At 45.4% G+C, this 20317-nt stretch overlaps 1 protein-coding gene across 7 annotated transcripts in view; it reads right to left on the reverse strand.

Moving 5' to 3' along the window:
- The window catches only part of AKAP9 (A-kinase anchoring protein 9), a 377557-nt gene that overhangs the window by 188043 nt on the left and 169197 nt on the right, over nucleotides 1-20317 (reverse strand). For all 7 annotated transcript variants that reach the window (XM_073629643.1, XM_073629641.1, XM_073629642.1 and 4 more), the window contains one exon: nucleotides 7160-7377. In XM_073629643.1, the coding sequence (XP_073485744.1) occupies nucleotides 7160-7377 (218 nt within the window). The remainder of the gene's footprint in view (nucleotides 1-7159; nucleotides 7378-20317) is intronic.

A 20317-nucleotide genomic window follows, 5' to 3' on the forward strand; every position in this document is an offset into this window, starting at 1 on the left:
AACCGCTCCTGCCCATTGAAATCAATGGGGCAGCACGGCTATACCACGGCAATACTGCGGCTATAGCCGTGCTAGGTGAGCGGTTTTAACCCTTTTTCGGCTGCCAGCAGGGGTTAAAACCGCACCGCCAGCGGCTGAATACCGCCGCAAAAACGACGGTAAAGCAGCACTAAAAATAGCGATGTTTTACCGCCAACGCTCCCACCGCCCCAGTGTGAAAGCAGCCTTACTGAAAATGCTGCTTTTCTGGAAATCATGCTAACTGCCCAACTTCAATACTTTCTAACTCACTGATCAAACAGTAAAATGAAATGCTGGTCAGTAACTAAAGCCACTGGATTGGCATGACAGCCAGCCAACTATAGAAGATAAGGCGTAGCAATTGTATCTTCCACATTTCTCTAAGCAGAATTTCCTTTAAAAAGGGGTGTATAGTGTTGTGTATATATTGTCTTTATCAATAAAACTTAGTAATAGAAAATGTAGAGGCTGCTTGCAAGGGCTGCTATTAAAGTGAACTTGTGTTTTTCCCCTGCATAGGCATAGCCCAAGCTTGCATTAAAGCAGAACTCTAATGCCCCGTACACACGGTCGGACATTGATCGGACATTCCGACAACAAAATCCATGGATTTTTTCCGACGGATATTGGCTCAAACTTGTCTTGCATACACACGGTCGCAAAAAGTTGTCGGAAAATCCGATCGTTCTGAACGCGGTGACGTAAAACACGTACGTCGGGACTATAAACGGGTCAGTAGCCAATGGCTTTCGTCTCTTAATTTATTCTGAGCATGCGGATTTGTGTACACACGATCGGAATTTCCAACAACGGATTTTGTTGTTGGAAAATTTTATAGCAAGCTCTCAAACTTTGTGTGTCGGAAATTCCTATGGAAAATGTGTGATGGAGCCTACACACGGTCGGAATTTCCGACAACAAGGTCCTATCACACATTTTCTGTCGGAAAATCCTATCGTGTGTACAGGACATAAGTCTTTTAAAAAGATCCTGCAAGCACATGTAATATTCACATATAACGCATAGAGCATGCATTGTATCGCACAACTTCGAAAGAAAAAATAGGATTTTTTTTAAAACAGCTTACCTGTAAAATCCTTTTCTTTCAAAGGACATCACGGGACACAGAGCCTCAGTAATTACTGATGGGTTATATAGGTATCACTGGTGATTGGACACTGGCACACCCTATCAGGAAGTTCAACCCCCTATATAATCCCTCCCCCTTGCAGGGATACCTCAATTTTGTAGCCAAGCAATATAGTGTATTAAAAGAGGGGCGGGACCTCTGTGTCCTGTGATGTCCTTCGAAAGAAAAGGATTTTACAGGTAAGCGGTTTTAAAAAGTCCTATTTTCTTTCTCGAACATCACGGGACACAGAGCCACAGTAATTACTGATGAGATGTCCCAGAGCAATGCTACCTGAGGGGGGGGAACCATGACCAAGTAGGGTGCAATCAGACCTGAGGACCCTGTACCGCTGCCTGCAGCACACTACGCCCAAAGGCGATATCCTCATGCCTTCTCACATCCACCTGATAGAATCTGGTGAATGTATGAACTGAAGACCAGGTTGCGGCCTTGCAGATTTGAGCCATAGAGGCCCGGTGATGCACTGCCCAAGAAGCACCAATAGCCCTTGTGAATGTGCCCTGATCTGAAACGGGGGAACCTTCTGTTTCAAAACCGTAAGCTTGAATGATCAACTGTCGAATCCATTTAGAAATGGTAGCTTTTGACGCTGCCTGTCCTCTATGGGGACCTCTGGCAGCACAAACAAAACATCCGTCTTGCGGATCTGAACAGTTGCCCCTAGATAGCCTTAACTGCTCTTACTACATCCAACGAATGTAGAGATCTCTCTTCCGGAGAACAGGGATCTGGAAAAAAGGAAGGTATAACAATGTCTTGGTTTAGATGAAAATCAGGAACCACCTTCGGTAAAAAACTAGGATGAGGGCGTAGTACCACTCTATCCTTGTGTATAATCAAATAAGGCTCCTTACAGGAAAGAGCTGCTAATTCTGATACTCTTCTAGCAGAAGAGATGGCCACCAGAAAAATTAACTTCCTTGTCAACAAGACCAAAGGAATCTGACTTATTGGTTCAAAAGGCTGTTTCTGTAACACAGCCAGGACCAAATTCAAGTCCCAGGGGTTTAGGGGCGCTTTAACCGGAGGATTAAGACGCATCACCCCCTGCATAAATTTTCGGACCAAAGAATGCGAAGCAAGTGGCCGCTGAAATAATACTGATAAAGCAGAGACCTGGCCCTTGATGGTACTCAAGGCCAGCTTCATCTCTAATCCTAATTGTAGAAAATCAAGAATTCTACCTATGACATATTTCCTGGGATGCCAACCTCTGGATTCACACCAGGTTATATAAGCTTTCCAGACTCTATGATAAATCATCCTGGAAGCTGGCTTCCTTGCATTAATCAAGGTAGATATGACAGGACCTGAGAGCCCACGACTCTTCAGAACGTGGGTCTCAATAGCCAAACCGTCAAATTTAGCGTTTGTAAGGCAGGATGGAACACTGGACCTTGAGATAACAGGTCTGGGCGTACCGGTAGGGTCCACGGGGAACCTACTGTCATCCTTACTATTTCTGCATACCAAGTCCTTCTGGGCCAAGCGGGGGCCACCAGAAGTACCGACTTCCTTTCCTGCCTGATCCTGCGAAGGAGTCATGGTAATAGCAGAATAGGCGGGAATGCGTAAATCAGTGAGAACCGATGCCACGGAATCACCAACGCATCCGTCCCGCATGCAAGAGGATCTTTTGTCCTTGCCACAAATCTGTCTATCTTTTTGTTGAATCGGGATGCAAAGAGATCTACATCTGGAACCCCCCATCTTTGGCATATGGCTCAAAAGACGTCGGGATGCAGAGACCATTCCCCTGGAAGTAACTGCTGGCGACTTAGATAGTCCGCCTGCCAATTCTCTATTCCCGAGATGAAAACTGCCGATATGCATGGCACATGCATCTCTGCCCAGACTAAGATCTGGTTCACCTCCTTTTGAGCAGCTCGGCTCTGGGTGCCTCCCTGATGATTGACATAAGCCACTGCTGTGGCATTGTCGGACTGGATCCTGACCGGACAACCCTGTAGCCTGATAGTCCAGGCTTTTAGAGCTAGATGTATCGCCCGGATCTCCAGAATGTTGATGGGTAAGGTCCTCTCTGTCTTGGACCATACCCCTTGGACCGCAGCCTGTTCCAGAACTGCTCCCCAACCTGACAGGCTGGCATCTGTTGTTACCACCGTCCAGGTAACCGGTAGAAAGGATTTCCCCTTCTGCAGGTTTTCGGGTATGAGCCACCATTTGAGGCTCTGACGCACCGCATGCGACAGGTGCATCGGAAAGTCTAATGCCTGAACTTTCTTGTTCCAGGTCGACAGAATACTGTGTTGCAGCATTCTTGAGTGAAACTGAGCATAGGGAACTGCTTCGAATGAAGACACCATCTTCCCTAGTAGCCTCATACAAAGGCGGACTGAGGGACCCTTCTTGGTCCTTACTGCCAGAATCAGCTCTCTTAAAGCAGCGATCTTTGCCTGGGGTAGAAATATTTTCTCCTGGCTTGTATCTATAATCAGACCTAAATACTCCAGTCTTCTTACTGGTTTTAGGAAAGACTTTTCTAAGTTGAGGATCCAACCCAGGTGTTCTAGATACCTGACTGTGGTCCTCAAGTTTCCATTCAAAGAGGCTACAGACCGGTCTATCAAGAGCAGGTCGTCTAGGTATGCTATGACAGCTATACCCTGAGCCCTTAATCTGGCCAGAGGAGGAGCCAAGATCTTTGAGAATACTCGAGGTGCAGTGGCTATCCCGAAAGGCAGAGCCACAAACTGGAAATGGCGCCCTCCTACCTCGAAGCGCAGAAACTTCTGATGAGCAGGAAAAATGGGCACATGCAGATATGCATCTCTGATGTCTATTGATGCCAGAAATTCTCCTCCCTGCAGGGTGGGAATTACTGTTCAGATTGATTCCATGCGGAAGGATTGAATCCTTAGGAATCGGTTCAGATCCCTTAAGTCCAGAATGGGCCTGACATCCCCATTTGGCTTTTGGACCGTAAAAAGGTTGGAATAGAAGCCCAATCCCTGGTCCTTTGCGGGAACTATCATAATGACCTCCTGCGACAAAAGTCGCTCTAACGCTAGAAGGAGCGACTGCTTCTTCTCTGGGTCTCTGGGAACACTTGATCTGAGGAACCGAGGAGAAGGGAATTCCTGAAACTCCAGCTTGTACCCTAAGGTTACCGTGGAGATTACCCATCTGTCCTGGAAGTCCTCGTGCCAGAGCTCTGAGAACTGTTGCAGTCTTCCCCCCCACTCGAGTGAACGGGGGCGCCCCCTCATGCAGAGGTCTTAGTGTTTTGCCTAGTAGGCTTCTTTCCCCAGGACTTCTTTTGTCCCTGGGGTTGACTCTTGTCTCTGGACCCCGATGGAGGCGGCCGTCAAGACTGCCTGGAGGCTGAAGCCCCCGGCGCTGGGGAAAGAGTCCGTTTGAAAGAGGGACGCTTACTCTTCTTCTTGACAGGTAAGAGAGTGCTTTTCCCACAAGAGATTCTCTTGATATAGTTATCCAAGTCCTCTCCAAACAACCTTGCACCACGAAATGGAAACCCAGCCAGTAGCTTCTTACATGGTGCTTCGGCTGACCAATTTTTCAACCATAGGATTCTACGTATATGCACCAACCCCAGTGAAAGACGGGAGGTTTGCACGATAGAATCTCTAATGGCGTCAACCACAAAGCATAAGGCCGCTGGAAGGTTAGCAAACCCCTGGGCCTGCTGTTCAGGTAATACTTTGATGACCTGCTTAACATGGTCTCTTAAGTATTGACAGACTCCAATCGCTGCTACTGCAGGTTGGGCCACTGATCCTGCTAAGGAGAAAACATCCTTCAATAGGGATTCCATCCTTTTATCTACAGGATCCCTGAGCATTGTCTACAGGACAAGTCAGGCTATTATTTACGGAGGAAATGGCGGCATCAATAGCCGGTATTCCCCACATTTTAATAAACTTTTCTTCCATCGGATAAAGTGTTGAAAACTTTCTCGGCGGAAAAAAACGTTTGTCTGGGTGATCTCACTCAGAATAAATGAGCTTTTCAAGTAAAGTATGAACAGGAAAAGCATGTGCTGCTTGGAAAGGTTTCAGTGACCCCAAAGCAGAAGAGGATTCTTTAGCAGTTTCAGGTATGGGCAACTTAAATGTGGATCGGACCAATCCAGTGAGGATCTGCACTAAGACTTTCTCCTCTTGGGAAGTCGCAGAGGGTCCCTCTCCACCTGAATCCTCCGAAGAGGAATCATCCGTCCCATCCCGATCCTCTGAAAGGGATTCATCTCCTTTATCCCAGAGCTCCTCTGTCTGAGGGTCTTGGGGAACAGGGGAAAGCCTAGTGCGTTTTCTTCCACTGAGTGAAGACGTAATCACGGCCATTAATCTTTCCTCTAGACCATTAATGGTTGAGGAAAAAACCTCTTGTGTAATATATACAGGGGCTGAAGTGCCAAAAGCAGGTGTAGCCCCTGACCCCGATGGCTCTCCCTGGCTAGCCGTCCCTGGCCCATCTTTAGGGGGGGAGGATGCTGCCAACAGGGGGCCCTCAGAACCTGAACGAGATCCCCTAGTGTCTCTGGTTCCTGGGGTGCTTGAACCTCTTCTACCCATAGTGCAAAGCAACAAGGTGTGAGGTATACAAATGAACACTGCCCGCTGAGCGATGTAGTCTGGCTAAAAGCCTTGCTACCCAATGCTCAGTCTGGTGTTACTTCAGTAAATGCTGCCTAGGAGAATGCCTGTGTCCCACCTTACATGCGACCGTCAGCTCTGTGTCTCTCAGAAGGCTGTGTGCACCTGTACAGAGTGCCTTTAATAGCCTGCAGCTGGCCTGAGTGGGAGTCTAAGCACCTGTGCTGACGTCCCGCCCCCTCCTCTACCGCCCCCCCCCCCCTCCAGTTTTGAAAAAAAAAACGAGCGCTTCCCGCGCTGGCCGACTCTCCTGTCATGCTTCTGGAGAAAGGCTGGGGATGGGGGGGGAGGGAGAGAGGCTGGTAACAAGATCTGCCTGAACGGCAGAGATGGTGGCCATTAGGCCGCAGAGCCCGGGTGGTATAACCACTTTCTAGACCCCTGTGGCCCCTCTATAGCCTGGGGGGAACATTCAAACATGAGAAATCCCCCCTTCCATCTTATCTTTTTGCAGCCTGCTTGAGACGCTTGAGACGCTGGGACATGAACAGCAATGAAAAAACACTGAGACAGACAGTCAGCATGTGCAGGTTTGTGTCTTGGCAGCCCCCGGTGGTCACAATAGGCATAGCATGCATTTACCTTAAAGGAGAAAAGCCACTAGAACTCAAAAATTCTGTGGAATCTCCTCTTACCTTATCCAGCTGCAGGGTGCTGTTTACACAGACCCAATCTTCACCTCTCACGGTGGGCTCCGTTTGAAAAAACCGTCAGAGACTGGGGCCCCCTACGAATAGGGGGATCCAACAGTTCTGGGACCGTAAAGCACCTCGCCAAAAATTAGGAAGTTTAAAGCCATTTTCTGATCTGCGGGGTCCAGCTCTCTAAAAAGAGAAGCGTTACGGGTAAAACCTCGTTTCTTCGGACACGAGGCCCGGGTACCATTCAATTCGGCCATGAAAAGACACTTTGAATGGATCCGGTTCGCCTGGCTTGCCCCAGTATAGGATCTTAGGATATTCCCTTTGGAGCTCAGCACAGGACATCTTTACACGTCCATCACCTAAGACACTGGCGTAAAAACTGAGGTATCCCTGCAAGGGGGAGGGATTATATAGGGGGTTGAACTTCCTGATAGGGTGTGCCAGTGTCCAATCACCAGTGATACCTATATAACCCATCAGTAATTACTGAGGCTCTGTGTCCCGTGATGTTCGAGAAAGAAAAAAGCAATAACTATCCTCCCCCCTGGAAAATGCACTACAAAGCAAATAAAAATAAAACCAGGATGAGATTAAAAACAAATGGACTGTGAAGTGCAGAAGTGTACACAGGACCTGAAGCTGAGAACCTGATAATATATCTGAAGAGGAAATGTTGGCTTTATTTGAATGAGCCATTTTTGTACCTGATTGCTGGTCTCATTGATGGCCTCGAGGAGTTTCTCTACAGCAGACTGAAGTCGCCCACTGATATTCAACACCTGAGCTTCCTCTTCTGGGCCGATACCCGTCCCGGGAAAATCTGCTTCCGTCAGCTCCAAGGGGACATCCAGATCTTCCTCAGTGGCTTCTGACCAAAGGACCTCGTCCTTCACCCCGCTACAGGCCTCTGCACCATCAGCATCTAAAAAGAGAACAGCAGCACACTTAGGCTCGGTTCACATCTATGCAATTCGAATTTCGAAAACAATACATTCGAATTTAAATAGAATAGATAATAAAATAAAATATAAAAGAATAGAATAGAACAGAAAAGAATGGAATAGAAAGAATATAATAATATAACCACTTTCCAAAATTCAAATTTCAAATAGAATAAACTCAAATTGAATAGAAAATATTAAAAAAGAAAAAAAAAAACAGAATAGAAAATAAAAAAATAGAATAGAATGGAAAGAATAAATTCTATTCAACTGCAATTAGAATGGAATTAGATTCAAATTCAGACTCAAATCGATTTGACGAAACAAATTCCGAAAACGAATTAAACAAATTTAACTAAATGAATTTATGTAAATAACGAATCAAAGCGAAACAAATGTTTTCATTGTGCACATGTCTAGCTATTATGAGGGGGTCCCACGCTCCCTGGACAATACAATAGTATGAGCAAGATTCAGGGACTATGGCGGGGAAATCTTGAATTTTCAAGTACACGGTTGACATGCAGAATAATTGGATCTGAGCTCTCAACATCACGCACATTCTGCCATACAGCCAAAAGTCCAAACACTTATTTTTGGGCAATGGTGGAATCAATATAAAAGGGTGATTTTCTTTTTTATGATGTGCTTATGATATTTTGTATGAGGTATTTATGAAATTCTACAAGTGTGCCCATAGCAATATTGGTTTGCTTCTGGCAACAAGCCTTTCACTCTGTCCAGTGATAGGTCAGAAGATGCACTGATCTAAAAAAGGGTTTGGCGTCCTGCGCCTTTACTTTCAGAAAGCAATGGAAACACTGCCACCCAGTGGCCCACTCACCACAAAACATTGATAAAGTGCTGGTTCACACTGGTGCGATTTCTGACGGGACTTGAGAATTGCATGACAAGGGAAATCACACTATCCTGCAGCACAGAATGTTTCTTACTTTAATGCATAGAATGCATGGAGGTTAAAAACCTTGAGGCTTTAGAAATCACTTTAGGTGTAGCTCCCAAGAACACAAACGTCATTTTCTTGCTGACTCAAAAAATGATTTAAAAAATAAAACGCAAAAAAGGCAAATTACAATGAAGTCCAGCAAAACTAAAAGCAATTATTAGCCATGTTTATAAGCAGGTCCCTAAGTCAGTGATGGGATGGCATATCCTCTTTGCACCTAATCAGTATGTATGAACTGGGTTGTGTTAATTTAACAGCATCTGTGCTAAGAAAACTTGGATAGAAAAAAATAAAAACATTTTTGCTGTCGAAACAAATTGATGAAGTCATGTAACAGCAAGCAAACAATTCATACAACAGCAGGATTTTTATTTGATGTATATAGATCCATAGCTGTGGATCTGATGCCTATTTAGGATGCGATTTCACACAAGCATGACAGCAAGCAGCTGTAGGTAGACTTTTATTTTTTGACATATGGCAGCCGAATGCCAAGGATCCGTCTGTGCTTTCCTATACACAGCAATTTGTATACAGCATACGGAAATTTTTTTTTTTTTTTTTTATTGCAATCATTTTTTTTTTTTTTTTACAAACAGAATTGCTCTTCATTTAAAAAGATGTATAAAATATAAAAAGCAGGTACATAAAGTTATACTAAGCGAGGTACAGTAGGAGTTATCCCGACAATTTATACAAAACAATACATTGCCCAATAACCAAAAGGAACACATAAGAAATGATCACCGTCCCAAAAAAGAATAAGAGTACAGTCGCCCCCCAGGGACAGGGATTATGTACAATCCACCCATGGCTGCCATATTTTTTTCATATTTCCGGGGACAGTTTCTATTGATATATGTCAGTTTATATATCAGTAGAACCCCGTTGATGGTCGATTCCCAGGAGGATAGCGTAGGAGGAGAGGGGGAAGCCAACTTAAAGAGTATTTATTTTTTAGCAAGTTTTTTACTGCAAGTATGAAATCAGCAGCTTGGTATACCTAGGTGTCTGCTCATCAACATGTATGCTAGGGTTGCACTGATGCCACTTTTTTAAGACTGAGTACAAGTACCGATATTTTTTTCCAAGTACTCGCCGATACCGATTACCGAGACTTTTTTTTAATGTCATGTGAAAGTGCCACTAATATGCAGAACTGATGGGACGTGGACTGTGTCTGTATTTTTTTTTTTTTATTTCATTTTTTACAATTTTTTTTTTATTATTATTTTGTACAATATATATATATATAGATATATATATATATATATATATATATATATATATATATATATATATCTATATATATATATATACACACACACACATGAGCCAATCCGGCGCATATCGATACTATTGACAAACAAGGATCATACTGACATAAGTACAGAGCAGAGGGGTGACCTTATCAGTATGCTGCTGCTCCTTCACTGTCCAAACATAAGCTGAGGATGGGAAGGTGACCGTATTGCCTAACTGCAATAGAGAAAAGTATGGTCAACAAACTGGCTGTGTTCTGTAGCAGGGCTGTGGAAATCTCAGGGCTGGCTGCACAAACTACAAATACAAACTCGCATATAGGTTTCAACTTTAGATTTGGCTAGACTTTAGCTTTACAATTTCTCTTAGGCTAAACAAATTCATACATTCTGATTTCATTTGACCTCCCTTGCTTGAACCACCTAACAATAGAAGATTTAAAGCCCAGCACCAGCAAAAACATGCTTTAGTTTTGTTTTTAATATAATTGGGAAAAGTACATACTGTGAATTTTTTATTGTGGTCCGTGACCCTGTTGGTGTGTTTTTGCCTTATTTCCTGCACCTGTGACACTCCAACAGCAGGACAAAAAATATGGATCAGCTGTCACAAGCAATAATAATAATCTGACAGAGGGTTTAACCCCTTCTCAATTTTAATGAAAAAAAAGCATCAGGTTTCAGTCCTCAGAGAATTCTCATCACTTGGTGAAATCTCCCCAAAAGCGCCCCATAAAAGCAAAAACATGTAAAAAACAACAAAAAATAAAGGCTCTATGTTTTCCCCTACACCATCCAAAGCTAAAAAAAAAAAAAAAATGTTTTTACGGAGTTGGGCTTTAACTTTTATTTTACAGCCTAAAGAATGACAACCATCTATTATTGGATTACAGCAAGTAAACATTGATACATCTCATTCTGAATAGGGCCACACGGTGCACACCCTTCAATACACCAGGGGTTGTGAGTGTTTTCACAGGTAAGCTCCCATAAAACGGAGGGATCACATGCCGGTGGAGGTGTGTACTCTGCCTTCTTCTTTAGTTTGAGTTTCCAGTATAGAGAATGTTTACTCTCTGGCCCATGTCCACTATGGTTACAATGCATGACTTAAAGAAAAGGTAATTCATCACAAAACCAAACATCTGCTGCGGAGCCTCTGATAAAAGCGGTCATAACCTAAAGTGGACTATACCTTCATAGTCAACATTGGCTAATATTATTTTGTACCTCCTCCTTTGACAGAGCACATATGGTTCTGTTTAGTTTTTTGGTAAATATTATTTTCTTTATCTTGCAATCCCTGTTAATCCAGCTGTACTGAGATTTGTGGTGCTTACATCATGTGCATGCGCTCCCTGTGCTCTAGCAGGATCATTTGGTTTATATGTGTCCATACTACTGGCAACACAAGTGTTGCAGGATTGCCGGCACTTGCGCTTCCGTTACTATGGACACGTGTAAACCAAAATATCCCGCCAGAGTGCTGGGTTTGCATGCGTGGGATTGGCGCGGTAGGATGACACAAGATGGTGGCACAGAAGCATGCATTGAAAGCTAAATTTGTATTTTATAATTGACATTTAGTAAAAACATTTTTAATTGCGCCTTTTTATCACTTTTTAGAATTTGGGTGAAATTCATCTTTAACAGCCCATTTAGCTTTATTGCAGGAAAAAAAAAAAAAAAGGGGCGGGAGAAGAAAATCCAGAAGAGCCCCTTAAGCCTAGAACACACTACACAGCTCAGGTTGGAGCTGCTGTACTAACAATCCGATTTTAGTACAGCGATCTCCCCTGCTGTTCTGTGTTCTGACAGGGGGGACACTTCGGTCAGCGCTCTCGGCCGTTATAAGAGTGCTGGTAGGGAGCCGGTCAGCAGACCGTTCTCGGCCATGACCCTTCTATTAAACTGGCCGTCGTCGCCCGACATTTGGCCTGTGTGTACTAGGCTTTAGGCTTCATGTACACAGCAAAAATGTTCCAGTGGATTCCTGTGGCTGGACTGACAGATGGATGTGGATAGTGGTGGCCACTCTGCCTGTACAAAACAATGACGGGCTCGCAAACAGTGTTGTCTGTGTGCAATTGCACAGCCAGTGATAACCTGCGGTAAGGGAAAGATAATTGTTCCTGGATGCCAGCTGTTCCTGTCCAGGGGCTATCATCTCCAGGGTCGGTGCAAAGATTTTTGACACCCTAGGCAAAACATAATTTCGCTGCCCCCTTGGCTCTGCCCCTGACTCCACCCCCTTTGCCCTGCCCATGTATACGGTGGAGGAGGCAGGTGATTTTTGCAGGGCTTCTCCACCTATTTCTTCAGCCATGGTCCGCAGGCCTGCACCTGCGCCTCTGGACCCGGCCTGAAGACAAATAAGTGGTGGCACGCCAGCCGTGGTCCACAGGTATATGGACAGGCTAGGGTAGTATACGAACAGGCTAGGGTAGCATACGAACAGGCTAGGGTAGTATACGGACTGACTAGGGTAGTATACGGACTGACTAGGGTAGTATATAGATTGGCTAGGGTAGTATAGGGACAGGCTAGGGTAGTACATGGATGGGGTGAGTGTGCTGGGGGTCCTGCCGGTCAGGCATGTTGGCCTCAGCGGGACAGTGAAGGTGTACATAGGAGCGGAATGGGCATACGCCTGGAGGGGTCCTCCTCCGATGAGCGGGGATGTGAAGCGGACAGAGCGGGGAGCTCCTTCTAGGCAGGACTGGCTGTGAGTGGCAGTCGGGGGATCCGGGACAGAAACAAAGCAGACTGCTACTTCCAAGTGCCGGAGAGAGCCCGGTCTGGCCGGCTGAGCCCAATGTGGATCTGATCATGTACGGCAATCGGTCAGGCTGTGTGCCAGGGCTCAGGATTCATAGCCGGAATCTGATGGGATCTGTACTTGAATTATCGTACTGTCAGGTGCGGGGACCAGCTCGGTCCAGATACCCCACTGTACCGATGATGAGGAGAATGGTGCAGGTCAGGACGGATCAGAGGGGCCCTAGGTGGCTGAGGAGGAGTGTGAACAGCAGCCTCCTGTTCCAGCTTCACAACTGAACTGCCAGGCTTCCGTGCCCAAGAACGAGCCAGCAGGACCCACGTGATCTCAGCGAGATCCACCAATCAGGACCTGGGGGAGGGGGGCCTGCTGGAGTACTTCATGGAGGCATTCTTTGGCAGCCGCTTTTCACAATGGCGACCCTGGTGGGAAACATCAGGAGACCAGCAGCCGTGGCTGCGCCCTAGGCGGCAGTGCCCCCTAGGCAGCTGCCTAGTTTGCCTAGTGGTAGCATCGGCCCTGATCATCTCTCCCATACCATAGGTAATTGCTGGCTGTTTGATTACATCAGAACACTGGCAGATAGCTGTGGTAGTTGCCAGTGTGCCATTGCTTTGCACAGGCACAACTGTCTGCTTCTACCTGTACATCCAGAGGCTCTTCTAGATTCTCTCCCTACCATCTTTTTTACTTGTTTGCAATAAAGCTAAACCGGATCGGCTTCACTGCCCTGGGACTAGTAAACAGCTTAGTATTAAAGCAGAACTTCATCCAAATCCTGAATAGTGAAAAAATGGCAGTTAGGAATTTTATTAAACGGCTATTACAAAATACATACCTACCTTTCGATGCGTGCTCACATGATGCATCCTGTTGAAATTGCCAAAGCTCTCATCTTCTCCTTGCCGCTGGAAAATTTTTGACATATAAATGGGGCCTTATAATGTAGTACTCCAGAGTGTAATCCTCGAGTTTTCTATTTAGTGTGATAGTACAAGGGGGGGGGGGGTACATTTTACTTACAACTGAAGCTTTGCAAACCAGCTCTGACTTGCCTAATCTGTTGAAGTAACTAGATGTTTGCCATGAATCTCATTAAATGGTAACACTGATTCTTAATAACTTTAAACTGACGTTAAGAACTTAAGCGTAAACCTGTCATTGTGACTCAAGATTTGGACATGTATTATACAAACAGGCCCCTCGGAAGAAAAATCCCACTTTTTTTTTTTCAAATTACCATGATAAATCCAAATTCAGTACAACCAGCCTGCCCATAGATGGATCGAATCTTGGGCGGTCTCTGCTGAACCAGCTGCAATTCGATCCATCTATGGCTGGCTTAAGGCAGCCCGTACATTATCATTTTTCTTCATTCAACAAAAAAGGCTGGATTCCCCCATTCACACATTTGAATCCCAAGAAATTCTTTAAGAATATAAACAGTAATAAAGGAAAGACAGACCATATTGGCCCCATAAAGAATGAGGAAGGACATCTGGTTACAAAGGATGGGGAGATGGTGAAGGTATAGACTTGACTTGGGAAACTTAACATTAATAAATCGCCGAGACCAGATGGCTTGCACCCGAGGGTCCTTAGGGAACTCAGTCAAGTAATTGCCAGACAATTGTTCCTAATTTTTACTGACAGTCTACTGACTGGAATGGTACCAGATGATTGGAGAAAAGCCAATGTAGCACCAATATTTTAAAAAGGGCCCAAAATACATCCCTGGGAATTACAGAATAGTTAGCCTAACATCAATAGTATGTAAGCTCTTGGATGAGATGATAAGGGACTATATAGACAAGATTTTAGTCTTGAAAACATATCATTAGCAGTAATTAGCATGGATTCATGAAGAATCGTTCTTGCCTAGCCAATCTATTAACTTTCTATGAGGAGGTGAGCTGTCACCTAGATAAAGGAAGGCCCAGAGACGTGGTGTATCTGGATTTTGCAAAAGCATTTGACACAGTTCCCCATAAACGTTTACTGTACAAAGTAAGGTCTGTTGGCATGGACCATAGGGTGAGTACATGGATTGAAAACTGGCTACAAGGGCGAGTTCAGAGGGTGGTGATAAATGGGGAGTACTCAGAATGGTCAGGGGTGGGAGTAGGGTTCCCCCGGGGTTCTGTGCTGTGACCAATCCTGTTTAATTTGTTCATAAAAGACCTGGAGGATGGGGTAAACAGTTCAATCTCTGTATTTGCTAACGATACTAAGCTAAGTAGGGCAATAACTTCTCCGCAGGATGTGGAAACCTTGCAGGAAGATCTGAACAAATTAACGGGGTGGGCAACTACATGGCAAATTAGGTTTAGTGTAGAAAAATGTAAAATAATGCATTTGGGTGGCAAAAATATTAATGCAATCTACTCACTAGGGGGTGAACCTCTTTGGGAATCTAGGATGGAAGAGAACCTAGGGGTCCTAGTAGATGATAGGCTCAGCAATGGCATGCATTGCCAAGCTGCTGCTAACAAAGCAAAGAGAATATTGGCATGCATTAAAAAGGGGATTAACTTCAGGGATAAAGCGATAATTCTCCCCCTCTACAAGACTCTGGTCCGGCCTCACCTGGAGTATGCTGTCCAGTTCTGGGCACCAGTCCTCAGGAAGGAAGTACTGGAAATGGAGCAAGTACAAAGAAGGACAACAAAGCTAATAAAGGGTCTGGAGGATATTAATTATGAAGAAAGGTTAGCGAGCACTGAACTTATTCTCTCTGGAGAAGAGACGCTTGAGAGGGGATATGATTTAAATTTACAAATACCATACTGGTGACCCCACAATAGGGAGAAAACTTTTTTGCGGAAAGGAGTTTAATAAGACACGTGGCCACTCATTAAAATTAGAAGAAGAGAGGTTTAACCTGAAACTGTGTAGAGGGTTCTTTACTGCAAGAGCGGCAAGGATGTGGAATTCCCTTCCACAGGCGGTGGTTTCAGCGGGGAGCATCGATAGTTTCAAAAAACTATTAGATAAGCACCTGAATGACCGCAACACACAGGGATATACAATGTAATACTGACATATAAATCACACACATAGGTTGGACTTGATGGACTTGTGTCTTTTTTCAACCTCACCTACTATGTAACTACTATGCAACTCTCCGCTAAGTTATTGTGTTCTGACGGCGGTGCTGATTGTGCGGACATTTACCAACAGGTTGGTTGAAAAGTCGATTGGTAGAGCAACTTTTGCACAACCAGCCTGCCCATGCATGGATCGAAATTTTGTCTGGTCGCTGCTGAATCGGACAAATTTCAATCCATGTATGGCAGCTTCTTGGGGAGGAACAGTTTTTCTCAATCATTTTACCTTACAGAAACCCATTAAATTTTTGTTTAGGCCTTAGTGAATCCCAAATAACCAATTCATTGTGGGCAACACCTCTCTAATTGGTGGCCAGTTGAAAAAATGACCCCCTTACTGTGGTATTTTTCATCAATGCAACACATCACAAAAGCTAGAATATTTACTGTGTATTCTATATCTGTACGTTTTGGTGCGCTGAGGGGCCAGCATATTACTTTACATTGTATAAGTGCAATAGGGTGCTGTTCTTAATGAATGACATTACATCACAATGCACCTTTGTCACATGTTGTAGTGCATACAGTGGGGAAAAATATAATTTTTTAAAACAGCTTACCTGTAAAATCCTTTTCTTTCGAAGGACATCACGGGACACAGAGCCACAGTAATTACTGATGGGTTATATAGGGTATCACTGGTGATTGGACACTGGCACACCCTATCAGGAAGTTCAACCCCCTATATAATCCCTCCCCTTGCAGGGATACCTCAGTTTTGTAGCCAAGCAATATAGTGTATTAGAAGAGGGGCGGGACCTCTGTGTCCCGTGATGTCCTTAGAAAGAAAAGGATTTTACAGGTAAGCTGTTTTAAAAAATCCTATTTTCTTTCTCGAACATCACGGGACACAGAGCCACAGTAATTACTGGTGGGATGTCACAGAGCAATGCTACCTGAGGGGGGGGGAACCACGACCAAGTAGGGTGCAATCAGACCTGAGGACCCTGTACCGCTGCCTGCAGCACACTACGCCCAAAGGCGATATCCTCATGCCTTCTCACATCCACCTGATAGAATCTGGTGAATGTATGGACTGAAGACCAGGTTGCGGCCTTGCAGATTTGAGCCATAGAGGCCCGGTGATGCACTGCCCAAGAAGCACCAATAGCCCTTGTGGAATGTGCCCTGATCTGAAACAGAGGAATCTTCTGTTTCAAACCGTAAGCTTGAATGATCAATTGTCGAATCCATTTAGAAATGGTAACTTTTGACGCTGCCTGTCCTCTATTGGGACCCTCTGGCAGGACAAACAAAACATCCGTCTTGCGGATCTGAGCAGTTGCCCCTGAGATAGGCCTTAACTGCTCTTATTACATCCAATGAATGTAGAGATCTCTCTTCCGGAGAACAGGGATCTGGAAAAAAGGAAGGCAGAACAATGTCTTGGTTTAAATGAAAATCAGAAACCACCTTCGGTAAAAAACTAGGATGAGGGCGCAGTACCACTCTATCCTTGTGTATAATCAATTAAGGCTCCTTACAGGAAAGGGCTGCTAATTCTGAAACTCTTCTAGCAGAAGAGATGGACCAAGTTCAAGTCCCAGGGGTTTAGGGGCGCTTTAACCGGAGGATTAAGACGCATCACCCCCTGTATAAAGTTTCGGACCAAAGAATGCGAAGCAAGTGGCCGCTGAAAAAATAACGATAAAGCAGAGACCTGGCCCTTGATGGTACTCAAGGCCAGCTTCATCTCTAATCCTAATTGTAGAAAATCAAGAATTCTACCTATGACATATTTCCTGGGATGCCAACCTCTGGATTCACACCAGGATACATAAGCTTTCCAGACTCTATGATAAATCATTCTGGAATCATAAATCATTCCTTGCATTAATCAAGGTAGATATGACAGGACCTGAAAGCCCGCGACTCTTCAGAACGTGGGTCTCAATAGCCAAATGTCAATTTTAGCGTTTGTATCGCAGGATGGAACACTGGACCTTGAGCTAACAAGTCTGGGCGTACTGGTAGGGTCCACGGGGAACCCACCGTCATCCTTACTATTTCTGCATACCAAGTCCTTCTGGGCCAAGCGGGGGCCACTACGACTTCCTTTCCTGCCTGATCCTGCGAAGGAGTCGTGGCAGTAGCAGAATAGGCGGGAATGCGTAAATCAGTGAGAACTGATGCCACGGAATCACCAACGCATCCGTCCCGCAAGCAAGAGGATCCCTCGTCCTTGCCACAAATCTGTCTATCTTTTTGTTGAATCGGGATGCAAAGAGATCTACATCTGGGACCCCCCATCTTTGGCATATGGCCCAAAAGACGTCGGGGTGTAGAGACCATTCCCCTAGGAGTAACTGCTGGCGACTTAGATAGTCCGCCTGCCAGTTCTCTATCCTTTGAATAAAAACTGCTGATATGCATGGCACATGCCTCTCTGCCCAGACTAAGATCTGGTTCACCTCCTTTTGAGCAGCTCGGGTTCCAGGTGCCTCCCTGATGATTTACATAAGCCACTGCTGTGGCATTGTCGGACTGGATCCTGACCGGGCAGCCCTGTAACCTGATAGTCCAGGCTTTTAGGGCTAGATATACCACCCGGATCTCCAGAATGTTGATGGGTAAGGTCCTCTCTGTCTTGGACCATATCCCCTGAACCGCAGACTGTTCCAGAACTGCTCCCCAACCTGACAGACTGGCATCTGTTGTTACCACCGTCCAGGTAACTGGTAGAAAGGATTTCCCCTTCTGCAGGTTTTCGGGTATGAGCCACCAATTGAGGCTCTGACGCACCGCATGCGACAGGTGCATCGGAAAGTCTAATGCCTGAACCTTCTTGTTCCAGGTTGACAGAATACTGTGTTGCAGCATTCTTGAATGAAACTGAGCATAGGGAACTGCTTCGAATGAAGACACCATCTTCCCTAGCAGCCTCATACAAAGGCAGACAGAAGGACCCTTCTTGGTCCTGACTGCTACAATCAGCTCCCTTAAAGCAGTGATCTTTGCCTGAGGTAGAAATACTTTCTCCTGGCTTGTATCTATGATCAGACCTAAATACTCCAGTCTTTTTACTGGTTTTAGGAAAGATTTTTCTAGGTTGAGGATCCAACCTAGGTGTTCCAGATACTTGACTGTGGATCTCAAGTTCCCGTTCAAGGAGGCTACCGACAGGTCTATCAATAGCAGGTCGTCTAGGTATGCTATGACAGCTATACCCTGAGCCCTTAGTCTGGCCAGAGGAGGGGCCAAGACCTTTGTGAACACCCGAGGTGCAGTGGCTATCCCAAAAGGCAGAGCCACAAACTGGAAATGGCGCCCTCCTACCTTGAAGCACAGAAACTTCTGATGAGCAGGAAAAATGGGCACATGCAGATATGCATCTCTGATGTCTATCGATGCCAGAAATTCTCCTCCCTGCAGGGTAGAGACTACTGTCCGAACTGATTCCATGCGGAAGGACTGAATCCCTAGGAATCGGTTCAGATCCCTTAAATCCAGAATGGGTCTGACATCCCCATTTGGTTTTTGGATCGTAAAAAGGTTGGAATAGAAGCCCAATCCTTGGTCCTTTGCGGGAACCATCATAATGACCTCCTGCGACAAAAGTCGCTCTAACGCTAGAAGGAGCGACTGCTTCTTCTCTGGGTCTCTGGGGACACTTGATCTGAGGAACCGAGGAGAGGGAAATTCCTGAAACTCCAGCTTGTACCCTAAGGTTACTGTGGAGATTACCCATCTGCCCGGAAATCCTCCTGCCAGAGCCCTGAGAACTGTCGCAGTCTTCCCCCCACTCGAGTGAGCGGGGGCGCCCCCTCATGCCGAGGTCTTAGTGTTTTGCCTAGTAGGCTTCTTCCCCCAGGACTTCTTCTGTCCCTGGGGTTGACTCTTGTCTCTGGACCCAGATGGAGGCGGCCGTCGAGACTGCCTGGAGGCTGAATCCCCCGGCGCTGGGGAAAGAGTCCATTTGAAAGAGGGACGCTTACTCTTCTTCTTAACAGGTAAGAGAGTGCTTTTCCCACAAGAGATTCTCTTGATATAGTTATCCAAGTCCTCTTCAAACAACCTTTCACCACGAAATGGAAACCCCGCCAGGAGCTTCTTACATGGTGCTTCGGCTGACCAATTTTTCAACCATAGGATTCTACGTATATGTACCAACCCCAGTGGAAGACGGGAGGTTTGCACGATAGAATCTCTAATGGCGTCAACCACAAAGCATAAGGCCGCTGGAAGGTTAGCCAACCCCTGGGCCTGCTGTTCAGGTAATACTCTGATGACCTGCTTAACATGGTCTCTTTAGTATTGACAGACTCCAATCGCTGCTACTGCAGGTTGAGCCACTGAACCTGCTAAGGAAAAAACATCCTTCAATAGGGATTCCAACTTTTTATCTACAGGATCCCTGAGCATCTGAGCATTGTCTACAGGACAAGTCAGACTATTATTTACGGAGGAAATGGCGGCATCAATGACCGGTATTCCCCACATTTTAATAAACTTTTCTTCCATCGGATAAAGTGTTGAAAACTTTCTCGGCGGAAAAAAACGTTTGTCTGGGTGATCCCACTCAGAATAAATGAGCTTTTCAAGTAAATTATGAACAGGAAAAGCCTGTGTTGCTTGGAAAGGTTTCAGTGACCCCAAAGCAGAAGAGGATTCTTTAGCAGTTTCAGGTAGGGGCAACTTAAATGTGGAGCGGACCAATCCAGTAAGGATCTGCACTAAGACTTTCTCCTCTTGGGAAGTCGCAGAGAGTCCCTCTCCACCTGATTCCACTGAAGAGGAATCATCCGTCCCATCCTGATCCTCTGAAAGGGATTCATCTCCTTTATCCCAGAGCTCCTCTTCCTGAGG

The sequence above is a fragment of the Aquarana catesbeiana genome, linkage group LG05 (genome assembly GCF_042186555.1).
Source record: "Aquarana catesbeiana isolate 2022-GZ linkage group LG05, ASM4218655v1, whole genome shotgun sequence".
NCBI classification, from domain to species: domain Eukaryota; kingdom Metazoa; phylum Chordata; class Amphibia; order Anura; family Ranidae; genus Aquarana; species Aquarana catesbeiana.